At 36.0% G+C, this 15698-nt stretch overlaps 1 protein-coding gene across 10 annotated transcripts in view; it reads right to left on the bottom strand.

The window, feature by feature from the left end:
- LOC103878903 (EF-hand calcium-binding domain-containing protein 3) overlaps positions 1 to 15698 on the bottom strand; it is a 514301-nt gene that overhangs the window by 348019 nt on the left and 150584 nt on the right. For 9 of the 10 annotated variants that reach the window (XM_031657656.1, XM_031657654.1, XM_021929308.2 and 6 more), the window contains 4 exons: positions 15042 to 15113; positions 14039 to 14182; positions 12355 to 12426; positions 1041 to 1184 (listed from right to left, as the gene is read on the bottom strand). The exons of the other annotated variant lie outside the window; for it this stretch is intronic. In XM_031657656.1, the coding sequence (XP_031513516.1) occupies positions 1041 to 1184; positions 12355 to 12426; positions 14039 to 14182; positions 15042 to 15113 (432 nt within the window). The remainder of the gene's footprint in view (positions 1 to 1040; positions 1185 to 12354; positions 12427 to 14038; positions 14183 to 15041; positions 15114 to 15698) is intronic. 10 annotated transcript variants of the gene reach the window in all.

Genomic DNA, 15698 nt, shown 5'->3' with positions numbered 1-15698 from the left:
AATACGTTTCAGGAGTGATTTTAGATTAATTTTTTAAAGTGCACACAATAACTGCCAAAATTTGAAAATTATACATTCTTTTCTCTGAAATCGCTGAAGATTTACACTCAACTTCATGTCATAACTATCTCAGGTACAGGGAGGGAATGTCCTTATTTAGTCTTTTCCTGTCTAATAGCAGTTTCACACTAGCACAACTTCAGAGAATTACAATAGTCCCCACTTATCTGCAGTTTTACTTTCCTCTGTTTCAGTTACCCACAGTCAAGCACAGTCTGAAATATTAAATGGAAAATTTAAGAAATAAACAATTTATAATTTTTAAATTGCACACTTTTCTGAGCAGTATGATAAAATCCCACACCATTCCACCATACCAATCTCTCCAGCCCTGGACCTGAATCATCCCTTTGTCTAATGTATCCACATTGTATACACTACCTGCCCGTTAGTCGCTTAGTAGTCATCCTGGTTATCAGATCAACTGTTGCAGTACTGAAGTGCTTGCATTCAAGTAACCCTTATTTTACTTAATAATGGCTCCAAAGCGCAAGAGTAGTGATGCTAGTATATTGTTATATTGTTCTCCTTTATTGTTAATCTCTTACCGTGCTTAATCTATAAATTAAACTTTATCATGGGTATGTGCATATAGAAAAAAATATGGTATATAGAGGGTTTGGTGGTATCCATGGTTTCAGGCATCCAGTGGAGGTCTTAAAGCATATCCCATGTAGATAAGGGAGGACTACTGTACCTACTGCACTGCACCTTTTCTGATTTCTATAGTAAGTGCTGAAAACAAACATACCCTGATGGAATCAACACAGGATACTTGATGGGACTATAAAGTAAGGGCTTTAAAAAAATCTTATTAACCTTATTCAAATATTTTCTATCAAGATAAATTACAGAATGTCTTTTCCATTAAAAGAATAAAGAAAAAAATTTTAAGGAGTAATGAATGGAAAATAAGAAACGGGAATTTAAAAACTACTGTCACTTTATTAGAAAAATAAACTTATAGTGATTATATATACCATCAGCGTCAAGGGTTTTCACTAACATCTGATGTTCTTCAGGCTTTAAAGCAATATTGAGGTCCTCAAAAGCATTTTTCAAGTCACTAACTTGAACTCTGTCACAGTTCATCAAGCTGACAGTACTGAGGGCAGTGTCTATATCTGAAAGCAAAGGGAGATTCTGTAAGTTACTTAACACTCTTTGGAAATAATATTTTTACTTTCTAAACTTCTGAACAACAATGTACCTAAAATTTTAGACTACTGTCCAAACATATCTCTCAAATAATATTATCTCTATGATTCCCAAATTAATAAATACTAGCCCTAAATTCCTTTATTCCAAGCATTTCACTGAAATGATCAGTTACTTTTGTCTTAATATCAAAAACTTTAGTTGATTGAGTTTTTAAAAATTTAACTAAATATAATGATCATTTTTTAAAAAATAAAAATACCACCATTATTGTATCACTGAGGGATATGTTTAATGTTATATCAGTGAGAGGGACTTTAGGGCTCATCTCTGCCTGTATGGAACTGCCCAAATTTCAGGGGGTAAAAATCTTAGTCCTAAATTTTCTTCTACTTACATACTTTGATGTCCCATTCATTTTTTTGCTTCTTCCTCACAACTTTTACTCTCCTATTAAAAGTCCTCCCAAAGGTGTGGGTGTATTAAGGTTTTAGGAATATATTGTGCCTAAATCTTTACCCTAAATGTTAAAACCTAGTATTTACTTTTTAAACTAAAAGATAGCTATTTACAAGAGTCAAATGCCATAAAATCTATAGAAAAAGTGTGATCTAAGGAGTTTCAAGGTTACAGGAAATAGATGTAAGAGTTCTTCTGTGAAGACAATAGAAATGTTAGAAGTTTTTTCAAGCTCAAGCACTCTGGATTCCTCCTTGGTCTTATCTAAGACACTATGAGCTTTCTCCTCTTTTTTAGGAATATAGCCATGCTTCAAGTACTTTAAAAAGGAGTTATACACAAACTTACTCCCAAATAACTCCTGGATGAACAGTGAAATTAAGGCAGAAATGAAAAACTTCTTGGAAAATAACAAAAACGGGGACACAACTTATCAAAATCTCTGGGATGCAGCCAAAGCAGTGTTAAAAGCAAAGTTTATAGCTCTAAATACCTTCATCAAGAAGTTAGAAAGATCTCAAATTAATCACCCAACTTTGCACCTAAAGGAACTAGAAAAATAATCCTAAAGCTAGCAGAAAAAAACAAAATAACTCAAATTAGAGAACTTAATGAAATAGAGATGTAAAAATCCATACAAAATATCAATGAAACCAAGAGTTGGTTCTTCAAAAAAAAATAAGATTGATAGACTGCCAGCTAGATTAACAAAGAAAAAGAGAAGATCCAAATGAGCACAATCAGAAGCGATAAAGGTGATATTACAACTGATCCCACAGAAATACAAAAGATCCTCAGAGACTACTGTGAACAATTCTATGTCCACAAAAGGAAAACTTAGAAGAAATGGATAGATTCCTGGAAGCACACAATCTCCCAAGATTGAATTAGAAAGAGATTAGAAACCTGAATAGATTAATATCAACTTTTGAAATTGAATCAGTAATAAAGAACCTACCAACAACAACAACAAAAAAGCTCTGGACCAGATGGATTCATAGACAAATTCTACCAGACATATAAAGAAGAACTGATACCAATCCTACTAAAACTATTCCAAAAAATGGAGGAGGAGGACTCTACTGAAACTATTCCAAAAAAAATGGAGGAGGATTCCTCCCTAACTCATTCTATGAAGGCAGCATTAGACTGATCTCCAAATCTGGCAGAAACACAATGAAAAAAGAAAATTTCAGGACAATATTCCTGATGAACACAGAAACAAAATTCCTTAATAAAATATCAGTAAACCAAATCTAGCAGTATATCAAAAAGTTAATACACCATGATCAAGTAGGTTTTATTCTTGGGATACAAGGTGGTTCACAATCAAAAATTGTGATTCACCACATAAACAGAATTAAAAGCCAAAAGCCATGTGATCAACTCAATATATATAGAAAAAGCTTTTGATAAAATCCTACATCCCTTTATGATAAAAAGAAAGGAAAACCCTAAGCAGACTAGGCATCCAAGGAATATATCTTAAAATAATAAGAACTGTCTATGACAACCCTCAGCCAAGATCATATTGAATGTACAAAAGCTCAGACCATTCTCCTTGTGAACTGGAACAAGGCAGAGATGTCCACTCTCATTGCTCCTATTCAACAAAGTACTGGAAGTCCTAGACAGAGCAATTAGGCAAGAGAAAGAAATAAAAGTCATCCAAATAAGAAATGAAGAAGTCAAACTATCTCTCTGCTGACAATATGCTTCTATCTCTAGAATATCCACACTCCCAAAAGGATCCTAGAACTGATAAATGACTTTACTAAAGTTTCAGAATACAAAATCAATGTACAAACATCAGTAGCATTTCTATGAACCAACAACATCCATACTGAGATTAAAATCAAGAACACAATTTCACTTACATCCGCCAGAAAGAAAGTAAAATACTAGGAAATACAGCTAACCAAGGAGGTGAAAGATCTCCACAAGAGAACTATGAAACGCTGCTAAGAGAGTACACAAACATATGGAAAAACATTCCATGCTTACGGATTGGAAGAATCAATAGTGTAAAAATGGCCATACTGCTCAAAGAAATTTACAGATTCAGCATTATTCCTATCAAACTACCAATATTGTTCTTCATAGAACTAGAAATAAACTATGCTAAAATTCATATCAAACCAAGAAAGAGCCCAAATAGCCAAAGCAATACTAAACAAGAAGGACAAAGCTGGAGGCATCACATTGACTGATTTCAAACTATACTACAAAGCCACAGTAACCAAGACATCTTGGTACCAGTAATAGATAGATACATAGACCATTGGAACAGAACAGAAAACTCAGAAATAAAGTTGCATGCCTATAACAGTCTGGTATTCAACAAGGCCAACAAAAACAAGCAATGGGAAAAGGACTCCCTGTTCAATAAATGGTGCTGGGATAATAGCAAGCCATATGCAGAAGACTGAATCTGGACTCCTACCTTTAACAATATACAAAAATTAAAACAGATCAAAGATTTAAATGTAAGACCTCACACTATAAAAACCCTGGAAGATAACCTAGGTAACACCATTCTGGACATAGGCCTTGGCAAAGAATTTTTGGCTGAGACTTCAAAAGCAATTGCAACAAAAACAAAAATAGACAAGTGGGACCTAATGAAACTAAAGACCTGCTGAACAGCAAAGGAAACTATTGAGAGCAAACAGATAACCCACAGAATGGAAGAAAATCGTCACAAATTATGCATCCAACAAAGGCCTAATATTCCAAATCTATAAGGAACTGAAACCAACAAGAAAAAAAAAAAGGCTCATTAAAAAATAGGCAAAGAATATGAACAGACACTTCTCAAAAGGAGACATACAAGTGGTCAACAAACATATGAAAAACTGCTCAGCATCACTTATCATCAGATAAATGTAAATCAAAACCACAATGAGATACCATCTCACACCAGTCAGAATGGCTATTATAAAAAGTCAAAAAAACAACAGATGCTAGCGAGGCTGCAGAGAAAAGGAAATGTTTATACAATGTTGGTGGGAATGTAAATTAGTCCAGCAACTGTGGAACGCAGTCTGAAGATTTCTCAAAGAACTTAAAACAGAGCTACTGGCCGGGCACAGTGGCTCAAGCCTGTTACAATGCCACCACTCTGGGAGGCCGAGGCAGGTGGATTACCTGAGGTCAGGAGTTTGAAACCAGCCTGGCCAACATGGTGAAACCTTGTCTCTACTCAAAACACAAAAATTAGCCGGGCGTGGTGGTGCATGCCTGTAATCCCAGCTACTCAGGAGGCTGAGGCAGGAGAATCGCTTGAACCTGGGAGGCAGAGGTTGCAGTGAGCTGAGATCATGGCATTGCACTCCAGCCCGGGTGACAAGAGGGGGACTCCATCTCAAAAACAAACAAACAAAATTCCCCCAAAAACAGAGCTACCATTCGACCCAGCAATCCCATTACTGGGTATATACCCAAAGAAAAAAAAGTCTACCAAAAGACACATGCACTCCTATAGTCATCACTGACCTATTCACAATAGCAAAGACATGGAATCAACCTGGGTGCCCATCCATGCTGAAGTGATTAAAAAAACATGGTACATATATACCATAGGACACTATGCAGCCATAAAAAAGAATGAAATCATATCCTGCAGGGGCCTTTGAAAACAGTATGCTGAGAATAGATAGGGCTCAAGGACAGTATCTCCAACTGAACTTTTAATGAACTCTCGTAGGCGCCAAGAAGGTGGGTAGATAAGAAAGAATATAGAAACAAGGTACTGAGTAGAAGGTTACATGTGGGAAAAGAAAGTTTGTTTTGCATTGCATTCTTTCTGCTGACGTGAGGTTTATGGAGTATAAATAAAGTGAGGCGGAGGCTCTGAGTGCGGCCGCCATGTTCTCTGTGTGTCTTTGTCTTTGTGTGTGTTCTTTCATTCTCCACCACCCCCGGTGCGGCCCCCAACAAGTGGCGCAGCGAGCAGGGTTCGCACGGGTGAGTAGGGGAGAACAAGAAGGGGAACCCCCTAGGGGCGGGTAAGGCCCGGATATTATTAAGGGGAACCTTCTTAAGCTTTCATTATGGGGAATTCCAGTTCCTTGGCCTCAGAATATTTAAGATTATTACAAGGGCTTTTACTTTCAATTGGAGTTGATATAAAAGAGAGAACTTTGCGGAAATTGTTTGCTCATGTGGAACAACATTGTGATTGGTTTCAATATCAAACTGAAGTCCAGTTAAATAAACGAGATTGGCAACGGGTTGTTAAGACCCTTCGTCAAGCGCATCAGCGCGGTGATGTAATGCTGGCACCTTTGTGGGCTCTCTGTGCCTCTATTACTCAGGCTTTGGAGCTCTTAGAGACAGATTCTGAAAAAGAGGAGGGTGGAGATGAGGAATCTTTGAAGTCTCCGATAGCTATTTCTCCTCCTTTAGATAATTCTGTAACTGAGGGGGAAGGTCCTTTGCATAATGATATGTCTCAGGAAAAGGAATCAGAAATTCAAAAGGAGCTTCAGCCCGTTGTTCAATTGTTACAACAAATTTTGCAACTGCAGTTATCTCCCCCTCACCCTTCTCCTCCAGCCACTCCTGTTTTTACTTTTCCCGTGGCTCATTCATCCTTGTCAGCACCTAAAGCGGCAGAGGAGGATAGTTTTCCACCACCACCACCATCGGTGGAAATGTTGCCTCGTTCAGGCACGGTTTTTACTGTCCCTGCTTCTACTGCTAAAGCTGTAATTAAGGTATTGGATTCTCAAGAGGATGAGGACCTTTTACAATTGTTCCCCATTACTAGGCAACCTTTTGGCCCTAATGATCAATTTCCTCAAGGAGGTGTTGGAATGGCAACAATGTAGGGGAACTAAACCCCGGATTTTATTAGAATATAATGGAATGCAAATAACTTATTGGAGTGTACACGGTGATTTTCAAACAAAATTTAGTCACATACCTTTGAAATGGCACCGGGTAAATAAAAGTATTGCTGCTGATGGTAATGAAACTTTGGTTTGGCGTGAAGGAGGCCTGTCGCCACCTATGCCACATCTTAGACGCTCTTTACAAGTACAGAGTCATCTTTGGAAGTTGTTAGCCACAGGTGATGCCATTAGCACTTTTGTGGGGAATATGTCTCTTAATCTTTCTAACCCAACTAATTCCTTTCATATTCAGTTATATCGGAATACCTCTCGATATATTATTGCTTGTGTCCTTAAGCCCTACCTATTATTAGCAGGAAATTTGACATGGGATAATAATACGGGAATTGTTAATTGTACAAATATGTGTACATTTTTGTCTTGCCTCAATCATTCTTGGTGGCACAACTTTGCTGGGGATATTTATATCCTCAGGGCTCGTAAGGAAATTTAGCTACCTGTTAATCTTACGCGACTGTGGGGGGCATCACCTCTTGAAACTTATATTTGGACTTCTCTTCAGCGAACCCGCCGTGCCCTTGGACTTATAATTGCCTCGGTGATGAGTCTTGTTGCCATCGCCTCCACTGCGGCTGTAGCAGGGCTCGCTCTTCATCAAAGCATACAAAATGCTGAATTTGTGCAGCAATGGCACGAACAATCTCACCGGTTATGGCTTCAACAACGAAACATTGATTCTCAACTTGCTGAAAGATTGGACAACATGGAGCAAGCACTGACATGGCTCGGAGATCAGCTCACTGTACTCAGTACTCGGGTAACATTACAATGTGATTGGAATTCCACTCAATTTTGTGTAACGCCTGTGCCTTTTAACATCTCTCAAAATTGGACTGTAATCCGAAAATTAATTGGCCATAAAAATATTAGTTTGGACATTCAAGAGCTCACTCAGAACATTTCCGAAGCATTTCGACAACAATTACATGTGCTGTCTGGAACTGTAACCTTGCAGGAGCTGGGGCAGCGCCTTGCTGCCTTTAACCCATGGACTCAGATGAAAACATGGATTTCTACAATCTCTGGAAGTATATTGCTTTGGGCACTTGGTTTGGGTTTACTTCTTTTGGTGATTCGATGCTCCCTCCGTCGCCTCCAAAAACAAAAGAAAACACAGGAACAAATATGGGCTACCTTTTTAGGATTGAGGCAAAACAAAATTAAAAGGGGGGAAATGCAGGGGCCTTTGAAAACAGTATGCTGAGAATAGATAGGGCTCAAGGACAGTATCTCCAACTGAACTTTTAATGAACTCTCGTAGGCGCCAAGAAGGTGGGTAGATAAGAAAGAATATAGAAACAAGGTACTGAGTAGAAGGTTACATGTGGGAAAAGAAAGTTTGTTTTGCATTGCATTCTTTCTGCTGATGTGAGGTTTATGGAGTATAAATAAAGTGAGGCGGAGGCTCTGAGTGCGGCCGCCATGTTCTCTGTGTGTCTTTGTCTTTGTGTGTGTTCTTTCATTCTCCACCACCCCCGGTGCGGCCCCCAACAATATCCTTTACAGCAACATGGATGGAACTGGAGGCCATAATCCTAAGCAAATTGACACAGGAATAGAAAACCAAATACCACACATTCTCACATATAAGTGAGACCTAAATATTAAGCACACATGGATATAAATATGGGAACAACAGACATTGCAGACTACTAGGTGGTGGGGGTAGATGGGTTAAAAACTACCTATCTGGTACTCTGTTCACTACATGGGTGACAGGATCCATACCTCAAACCTCAGCATCACACAATATTCCCATGTAACAAACCTGCAAATGTACTGCCTATATCTAAAATAAATGCTGAAATTTAAAAACAAATATTAGTTATACAAATCATCATACACTCAAGATTACTGTTCATAACATAAATCTCTAGTTTATAAAACTTTTTTAAATTTAAAAGAGGCAGAGTATAAGTGCACAAAAAGTTACAGAATTAACTTATTAGGTAAGTTAATTTTTTCCAACAAGCCAGATAGTTCTCTCCATCTCCACATGTAATTCTTCAGTAAACCTAAGCCCTTTTAGAATGTTTTAGACTGATGCCACAAATTCAGTTTAAGACTACTCTAGTCCTCCCAGTCATCCCAAAGAGTCCTGACACACCAGGTCACTTTCTCATTCCTAATTGAAATAAAGAGAGAAAAGGAAAGGAAAAGTCCTTCAACAACAGACTTCTTTGGGTAGTAAATCTACTTCTACTTTTATAAACTGGTATCTTGGCCTCTGTATATTTTTCCCTCGCAGCTAATCACCCTCTCTCTGCCTTCCTGGTTCTATTACTTAGTCGTATCTTCTATATTGTTATATACATTGACATCTTTATCTACTATATATACCACTATCTTCTATATAATTTTATCTCTTATATTGCTATATACCCTTTATTCACACATCTCTGCCCTTTACTCACAGGAAATGCCTTTAAATATATATCATATCTAATCTTTATTATTTGGCCAATCTTCTGTTGGGTCACTCATAACATTCCACATTTGCATCAAAACTATATAAAATGGTCCTTATGTTGATCAAAAAGGATTACAACTGAAATGTATATGGAGATAATTATTCTTTGTTAACAAGAACAACAATTCTTTGTTAGCAACATTTGTTCATCTTTTAGAATAGCAAAGGTTAAAAATGGTTTAAAATGAATTAAACTGCTTTCATTTATAGTTATACTGTTGTCTTGAAACTATCAGTGAATTTAAGGATTATAACTACCTAATAAAACTAGAATATTTTCCCTAAAAACATATGTACAGTTAAATTATGATATTAATTCAAAAGGCAGTGTACAATACAGAAAGAAAAAGGTAAAATTAAAAAGCACAATATTTACCTACCATGACTGCTTCTAAATTGTTGCAGTGAAGTATTACCAAAAATTTCTGAAGACTACATATATACTTTCTAAAGTGGAACACTGGATTACTTGTGCAACTCAAACAACTATATTCCAAAATGTCTATTAAAAATAATACATTTGTGCTTTATAAAAACAAATATAGCTAAGTTTGACTATTTTATTAACATCAGAATATAACAATGAACTGAAAAATACTTTCCAGCTCAAACCAAAATTAATTTGATGACTCATATCTCTAGGATAAGGTTGGTTTAATGTAATGAATTTTTATGACCTATACAACCCTTTTAAATAATTTGTGCCAATCTCTACAACCAAAGTCTTTAAAAGAAAACAAACATGGTAGAATTTTTTAACTTTTCATTTATGAATAATAAATTATACCCTGCTACTTCTAAGTAATAAATAAATTTAACAGGATCAATGCAAAGAACTAAGCTGTCAAGTTTTTTAAAAATCCTAATTCATGAGCCTACTGATTTTTCCAATAAACCCCAGCAGGCTTGCAGAAATTTACAAATTGAATATAAAATTTATATGACACTGTAAAAGACCTAAATAGCCAAAACAACTTTTTTTTTGAGGCAGAGTCTCGCTTTGTCGCCAGGCTGGGGTGGCACCATCTTGGCTCACTGCAACCTCTGACACCCTAGTTCAAGCAATTCTCCTGCCTCAGCCTCCCAAGTAACTGGAATTACAGGCATGTGCCACCACGTCCAGCTAATTTTTGTACTTGTAGTAGAGACAGGGTTTCACCATGTCGGCCAGGATGGTCTCCATCTCCTGACCTCGTGATCCGCCTGCCTCAGCCTCCCAAAGTGCTGGGATTATAGGCGTGAACCACCATGCCCAGCCCCAAAACAACATTTAAAAGGTAGAACAAAGTTGAAGGGCTGACATTATCTGATTGATTTCAATGTTTGTTATGAAACTACAATAATCAAGACAATACAATATTAGTGTAAAGATAGACCAAAAAAAATGGAACAGAATAGAGAACCCATAAATACACATTTATGAAACATTCTACATATATAAACATTCCACTTATATATAATATTCTATACATGTAATATTCTGTAAAAGTACAAAGGCAATTCAGAGGAGAAAGTATAGTGTTCTTAACAATAGAACAATTACATAACCACATGTTAAAAAAACTCCATACTTTACTCCACATACAAAAATTAACTTGAATTATACATCAAAAATGTAAAACCAAAAACTATAAAACTTTTACAATAAAACATATGATTTTTAAAAACTTGCAAACTTGGGTAAGAACAAGATATCTTACACATGACACCAAAAGCATGGTCCATAAAAGAAAAAAATTGGCCCCGGTGTGTGATGTTAAAGTATAATAATAATAAATAAATTTAAAAAAATAATAATTAAAAAAAAAAAAAAGAAAAAAATTGGTTAACTAGACTTCATCAAAATTAAAATTAACCCTCTTTTAAAGGCACTTAAGAAAATGAAGAGACAGCCAGGTGTGGTGGCTCAAGCCTGTAATCCTAGCACTTTGGGAGGCCAAGATGGGCGGATCACGAGGTCAGGAGATCGAGACTAGCCTGGCTAACACGGTGAAACCCCGTCTCTACTAAAAAATACAAAAAACTAGCCAGGCGAGGTGGCGGGCGCCTGTAGTCCCAGCTACTCGGGAGGCTGAGGCAGGAGAATGGCGTGAACCCGGGAGGCAGAGCTTGCAGTGAGCCGAGATCTGGCCACTGCACTCCAGCCTGGGCGACAGAACAAGACTCCAAAAAAAAAAAAAAAAGAAAAGAAAATGAAGAGACAAAAGATTAGAAGAAAATATTTGCTAAGCATGTATCTGGTAAAAGACTTGTATCCAGAATACATGAAGAAATATGAAAACAGGCAACAGAGACCGACCCCATCTCTAAAAAAATATATGTGTGTATATATATTTATAAGTATATGTGTGTGTATATATATATATGAAAACAAACAAGCCAACTTAAAAAGATGAGCAAAGTTATAACAGACACCTCACCAAAGAATATACACATGACAAATAAGTATATGAGAAAATGCTCAACATCATTAGTCATTAAGAAAATGCAAAGTAGAACCACAATGAGATACTACTATATACTTCTTAGAATGGTTAAAATTTGAAAGACTGAATATACCAAGTATTGGCAAGAGTTTGGAGGAACTGAAACTCTCATACACTGCTCTTGGGAATGCAAAATGGTAAAACCAGTTTAGAAAACAGCTCGGCATACTCTTAAAAAGTAAAACATGCATCTACCAAATTCAGTTAGTATATCCCTTGGTAATTGCCCAAAGAAATGAAAGCTTATGTTCATACAACAATTTGTATGTGAATGTTTACAGAAGCTGTGTTTGTCATAGGTAAATCTGGAAACAACCTAATTTACCTATATCAGCAGGAAAATAAACTGTGGCATATCTATAAAGTGGAATACTATTCTGCAATAAAAATAATGAACTACTGATGCACACTATACCATGGATACATTTCAAAATAATTATGCTGAGTGAAAGAAGCCAGCAAAAAAGAGCACATTCATTTACAAAAAAATATTGGAAATGCAAAAACAAATTTCTAGTGAAAGAAAGCATATCAGTGGTTGCCTGGGAATGTGGGAAATGTGGAGAATGGCAAGAGAGATTATAAAGGGTATGAGAAAGTTTTAGGGGTAAGGGATATATTTATTATCTTGATTGTGATGATGGTTACATAGGTGCGTGCATATGTCTACACTTAATCAAAATATATCCTTTTAAATATAAAATTATACGGTTTTACATCAATTATATCTCATAAAGCTGTTTTAAAAATAACAAGAGGCAATGAAAACTATCTAAATATCTAAATAAAATATTGATTTACCCACCTTCAAATACAGAAGTTGGCTTACTTGTGTTCAAATTCTCCAAAATTTTCTTGAGACTTACATTATTATTTTCTAAAAAGTAAGGTACAAGGATTACAAAATGGCAAAGTGTCAATCCTAATAAGCATTAAATAACCATGACAAAGGGTAGGGATGGGAAATTTTTGTAATTTCTAGAAATTAGCAGGATAAAAGTCAATTAATTTAAAATAGTTTTACCCACAATCAATTTTATCAAAACAAGAAATTCTAACTAAAGGAATTTACTTGGCTTAAATAATTAAATTTTGATGCATATATTTTATAGATTTGATGCTAAATGGAGGATGGCTCTTAAAAATATTTCCAGTAGAAAAACCTATGAATTTTAATTAGCTCTCCATGTGCCTATGTTTTCATTATATTTCTAAGACCCAGTTTACCTCTCACATGTAAGAATGGCTTTTATCAAAAGGACAAAATTTAACAAGTGTAGGCAAGGAAGTGGTGAAAAGGGAACTCTTGTACAGTTATAGTGGGAATGCAAATTAGTACCACCATTATGAAAAACAGTATGAAAGTTCCTTAAAAAATTAAAAATAGAACTCCCATGTGATCCAGAAATTTCACTTCCAAGTATATATCCAAAGGAAGTGAAATCAGCATGTCAAAGAGGTATCTGCACTCCCATGTTCATTGCAGCTCACTACTCACAATAGCCAAGACAAAGAATCAACTTAAGTGCCCATTCATCAACAGATGATTAGATTTTTAAAAATATGACATCTATCTATATGTTATAAATATATATGCACAATAGAATACTATTCAACCTTTTAAAAATGAAGGAAATCCTGTCATTTGCAACAACATAGATGAACCTGGAGGACACTATGCTGGGTGAAACAAAGCAGGCACAGAAAGACAAATACTGCATGATCTCACTTATATGTGGAATCTAAAAAAGTTGAAGTAATGGGAGCAGAGAAGACAATGGTGATTACCAGGGACTGCAGAATTTGAGGGGAGAAATTGGTTGAGAAACAAAATTTCAGTTAGATAAGAGGAGTAAGTTCTGGAGACCTATTTTAGTGCAAGGTGACTATGGTTCATAATGTATTGTATACTTGAAAACAGATAAAAGACTACATTTCAAATGCTATCACAAAAAATTATAAGGATTTAAGGTGATAGATATGTTAATTAGCTTGATTTAATAATCCACAGTGTACACAGATTTCAAAACATTACATTGTACACCATAAATATATATTTTTCACTTGCCAATTAAAAACTAAACACTTTTGGACTGAGTGTGGTGACTCACACCCGCAATCCCATCACTTTGGGAGACTAAGGTGAGTGGATAGCTTGAGTTCAGACCAGCCTGGGCAACATGGCGAAACTCTGTCTCTGCAAAAAATACACATTAGCCAGGTGTGGCGGCTACTTGGTGAGCTAAGGCAGGATGGCTTGAGCCCAGGAAGCCAAGGCTGCAGTGAGCCGTTATCATGCCACTGCACTCTAGCCTGGGAGACAGCGAGACCCTATCTCAAAATAAAAAAACGAATAAAATAAACACTTTCACGGATCAAAAAATAAAATAAAATATACATATACACAACAGCTATCCCAAGCACATAGTAAAACTAAAACTAGGACTTCGTTAAGCTCAAAATAGATTGCTCTTTCAAAAAGGATTCACCATCAACAGATGCTTGTCTCAAGATCTCTTGGAACGTCTTGTTGCTTACTGGAATTCCGGCACTCAAAAGTTTGGAGCTCAGTTCATTTACAGGCATTGTATCATTTCTGATACTATCAAGAGTTTTAATCTCTTTAAATAAATCTGTAAATACAGGAAGAATAGAAAACAGATAAAGAAGTTGGGGCAAAGCCCCTTTTAAGATATAACATCCACAGCCTACCGTAGAAGACATTCTGAGTTAAAGGGCTTTTAAAACATACCTATGGGCTTTGTTTTTAGAAGTCAGTTAAATAATAAAAAATGTTCAACATACCCCTAGCCAGGTAAAAGTTGAGTTTCTGCAATTTTTTTTGTAAAGTCCACTTTTTTCAGTAACTGTTATCCCTGAAAGGTGTTTCTGCTACATGCTCTGGTCTTTCACAGACTGCAAAGCTTTTCAAGAACAGGTAGGCAGGAGGAGGTAGCTCTTAGAATGAGGCCAAGAAGCCAAATAGTTGGGGAAAGGAAAACACTAAAAATATAAATTTGCTACAGACTGAAAAACAGTCATATACTATCTTAACATCAGAGAGTGTTTCTCTCTTACCAGTCTACCAACTAATTTTAAGAACACTAGATCTTTCTTGTACTTTCCTTAATTAACATGTTTCACTATAGGTGAGGAAAATAAGCATGTGGCTATTAATAAAGGTGCGAGAAAACTGTACTAAAGTAATGGGAAGGATGCATACTTTTACAATAAAGCATAATACTGAGACAAATTATTTGTTTTAAGGAAGCATATTCTAGGTATGTAATTCTAAATAATTCATTATACAAAAGCATAAATTGAATATGATAAGGAATAAGAAAGCAGATTACAACATTTCAAATAAAGCAAAGCAAACTTAGGAAAGTGTTGAAAATACAGAGAGAAACAAACTATATTTTAGAAAATATAGGATACCGTAAAATGACCTAAGAAACTGGTTTACAATTTTTATTATTTTACTATACTTACTGTTGAATGGTGTGGATGGTTTAGGTGAATTAGTGAAAACATCAATTACATCTTTTAAGATCACTTTTCTTTCTGAAAAGTTAAGAAATAAAGTAGGATTTAAATAAAGCAGATTTTAAATTCATTAAGGCAGGAATCTGGTATTATTTTAATATTTCATCCAGCTTTCAAACCCCAGTGATCATAATGCATAGTAAGAAATACTTCTTTGATGGACATTTGGGTTGGTTCCAAGTCTTTGCTATTGTGAATAGTGCCACAATAAACATACGTGTGCATGTGTCTTTATAGCAGCACGATTTATAATCCTTTGGGTATACACCCAGTAATGGCATGGCTTGGTCAAATGGTATTTCTAGTTCTAGATCCTTGAAGAATCGCTACACTGTCTTCCACAGTGGTTGAACTAGTTTACAGTCCCACCAACAGTGCAAAAGTGTTCCTATTTCTCCACATCCTCTCCAGTGTGGGAGGGGGAGAGGGATAGCATTAGGAGATATACCTAATGTAAATGACAAGTTAATGGGTGCAGCACACCAACATGGCACATGTATACACATGTAACAAACCTGCACCTTGTGCACACGTACCCGAGAACTTAAAATATAATAAAAAGGGGGGGCGGAGCAAGATGGCCGAATAGGAACAGCTCCAGTC

The sequence above is a fragment of the Papio anubis genome, chromosome 17 (genome assembly GCF_008728515.1).
Source record: "Papio anubis isolate 15944 chromosome 17, Panubis1.0, whole genome shotgun sequence".
NCBI lineage: Eukaryota > Metazoa > Chordata > Mammalia > Primates > Cercopithecidae > Papio > Papio anubis.
Note: the sequence above shows the minus strand (reverse complement) of the source record. Positions and strands in the feature narration are given on the sequence as shown.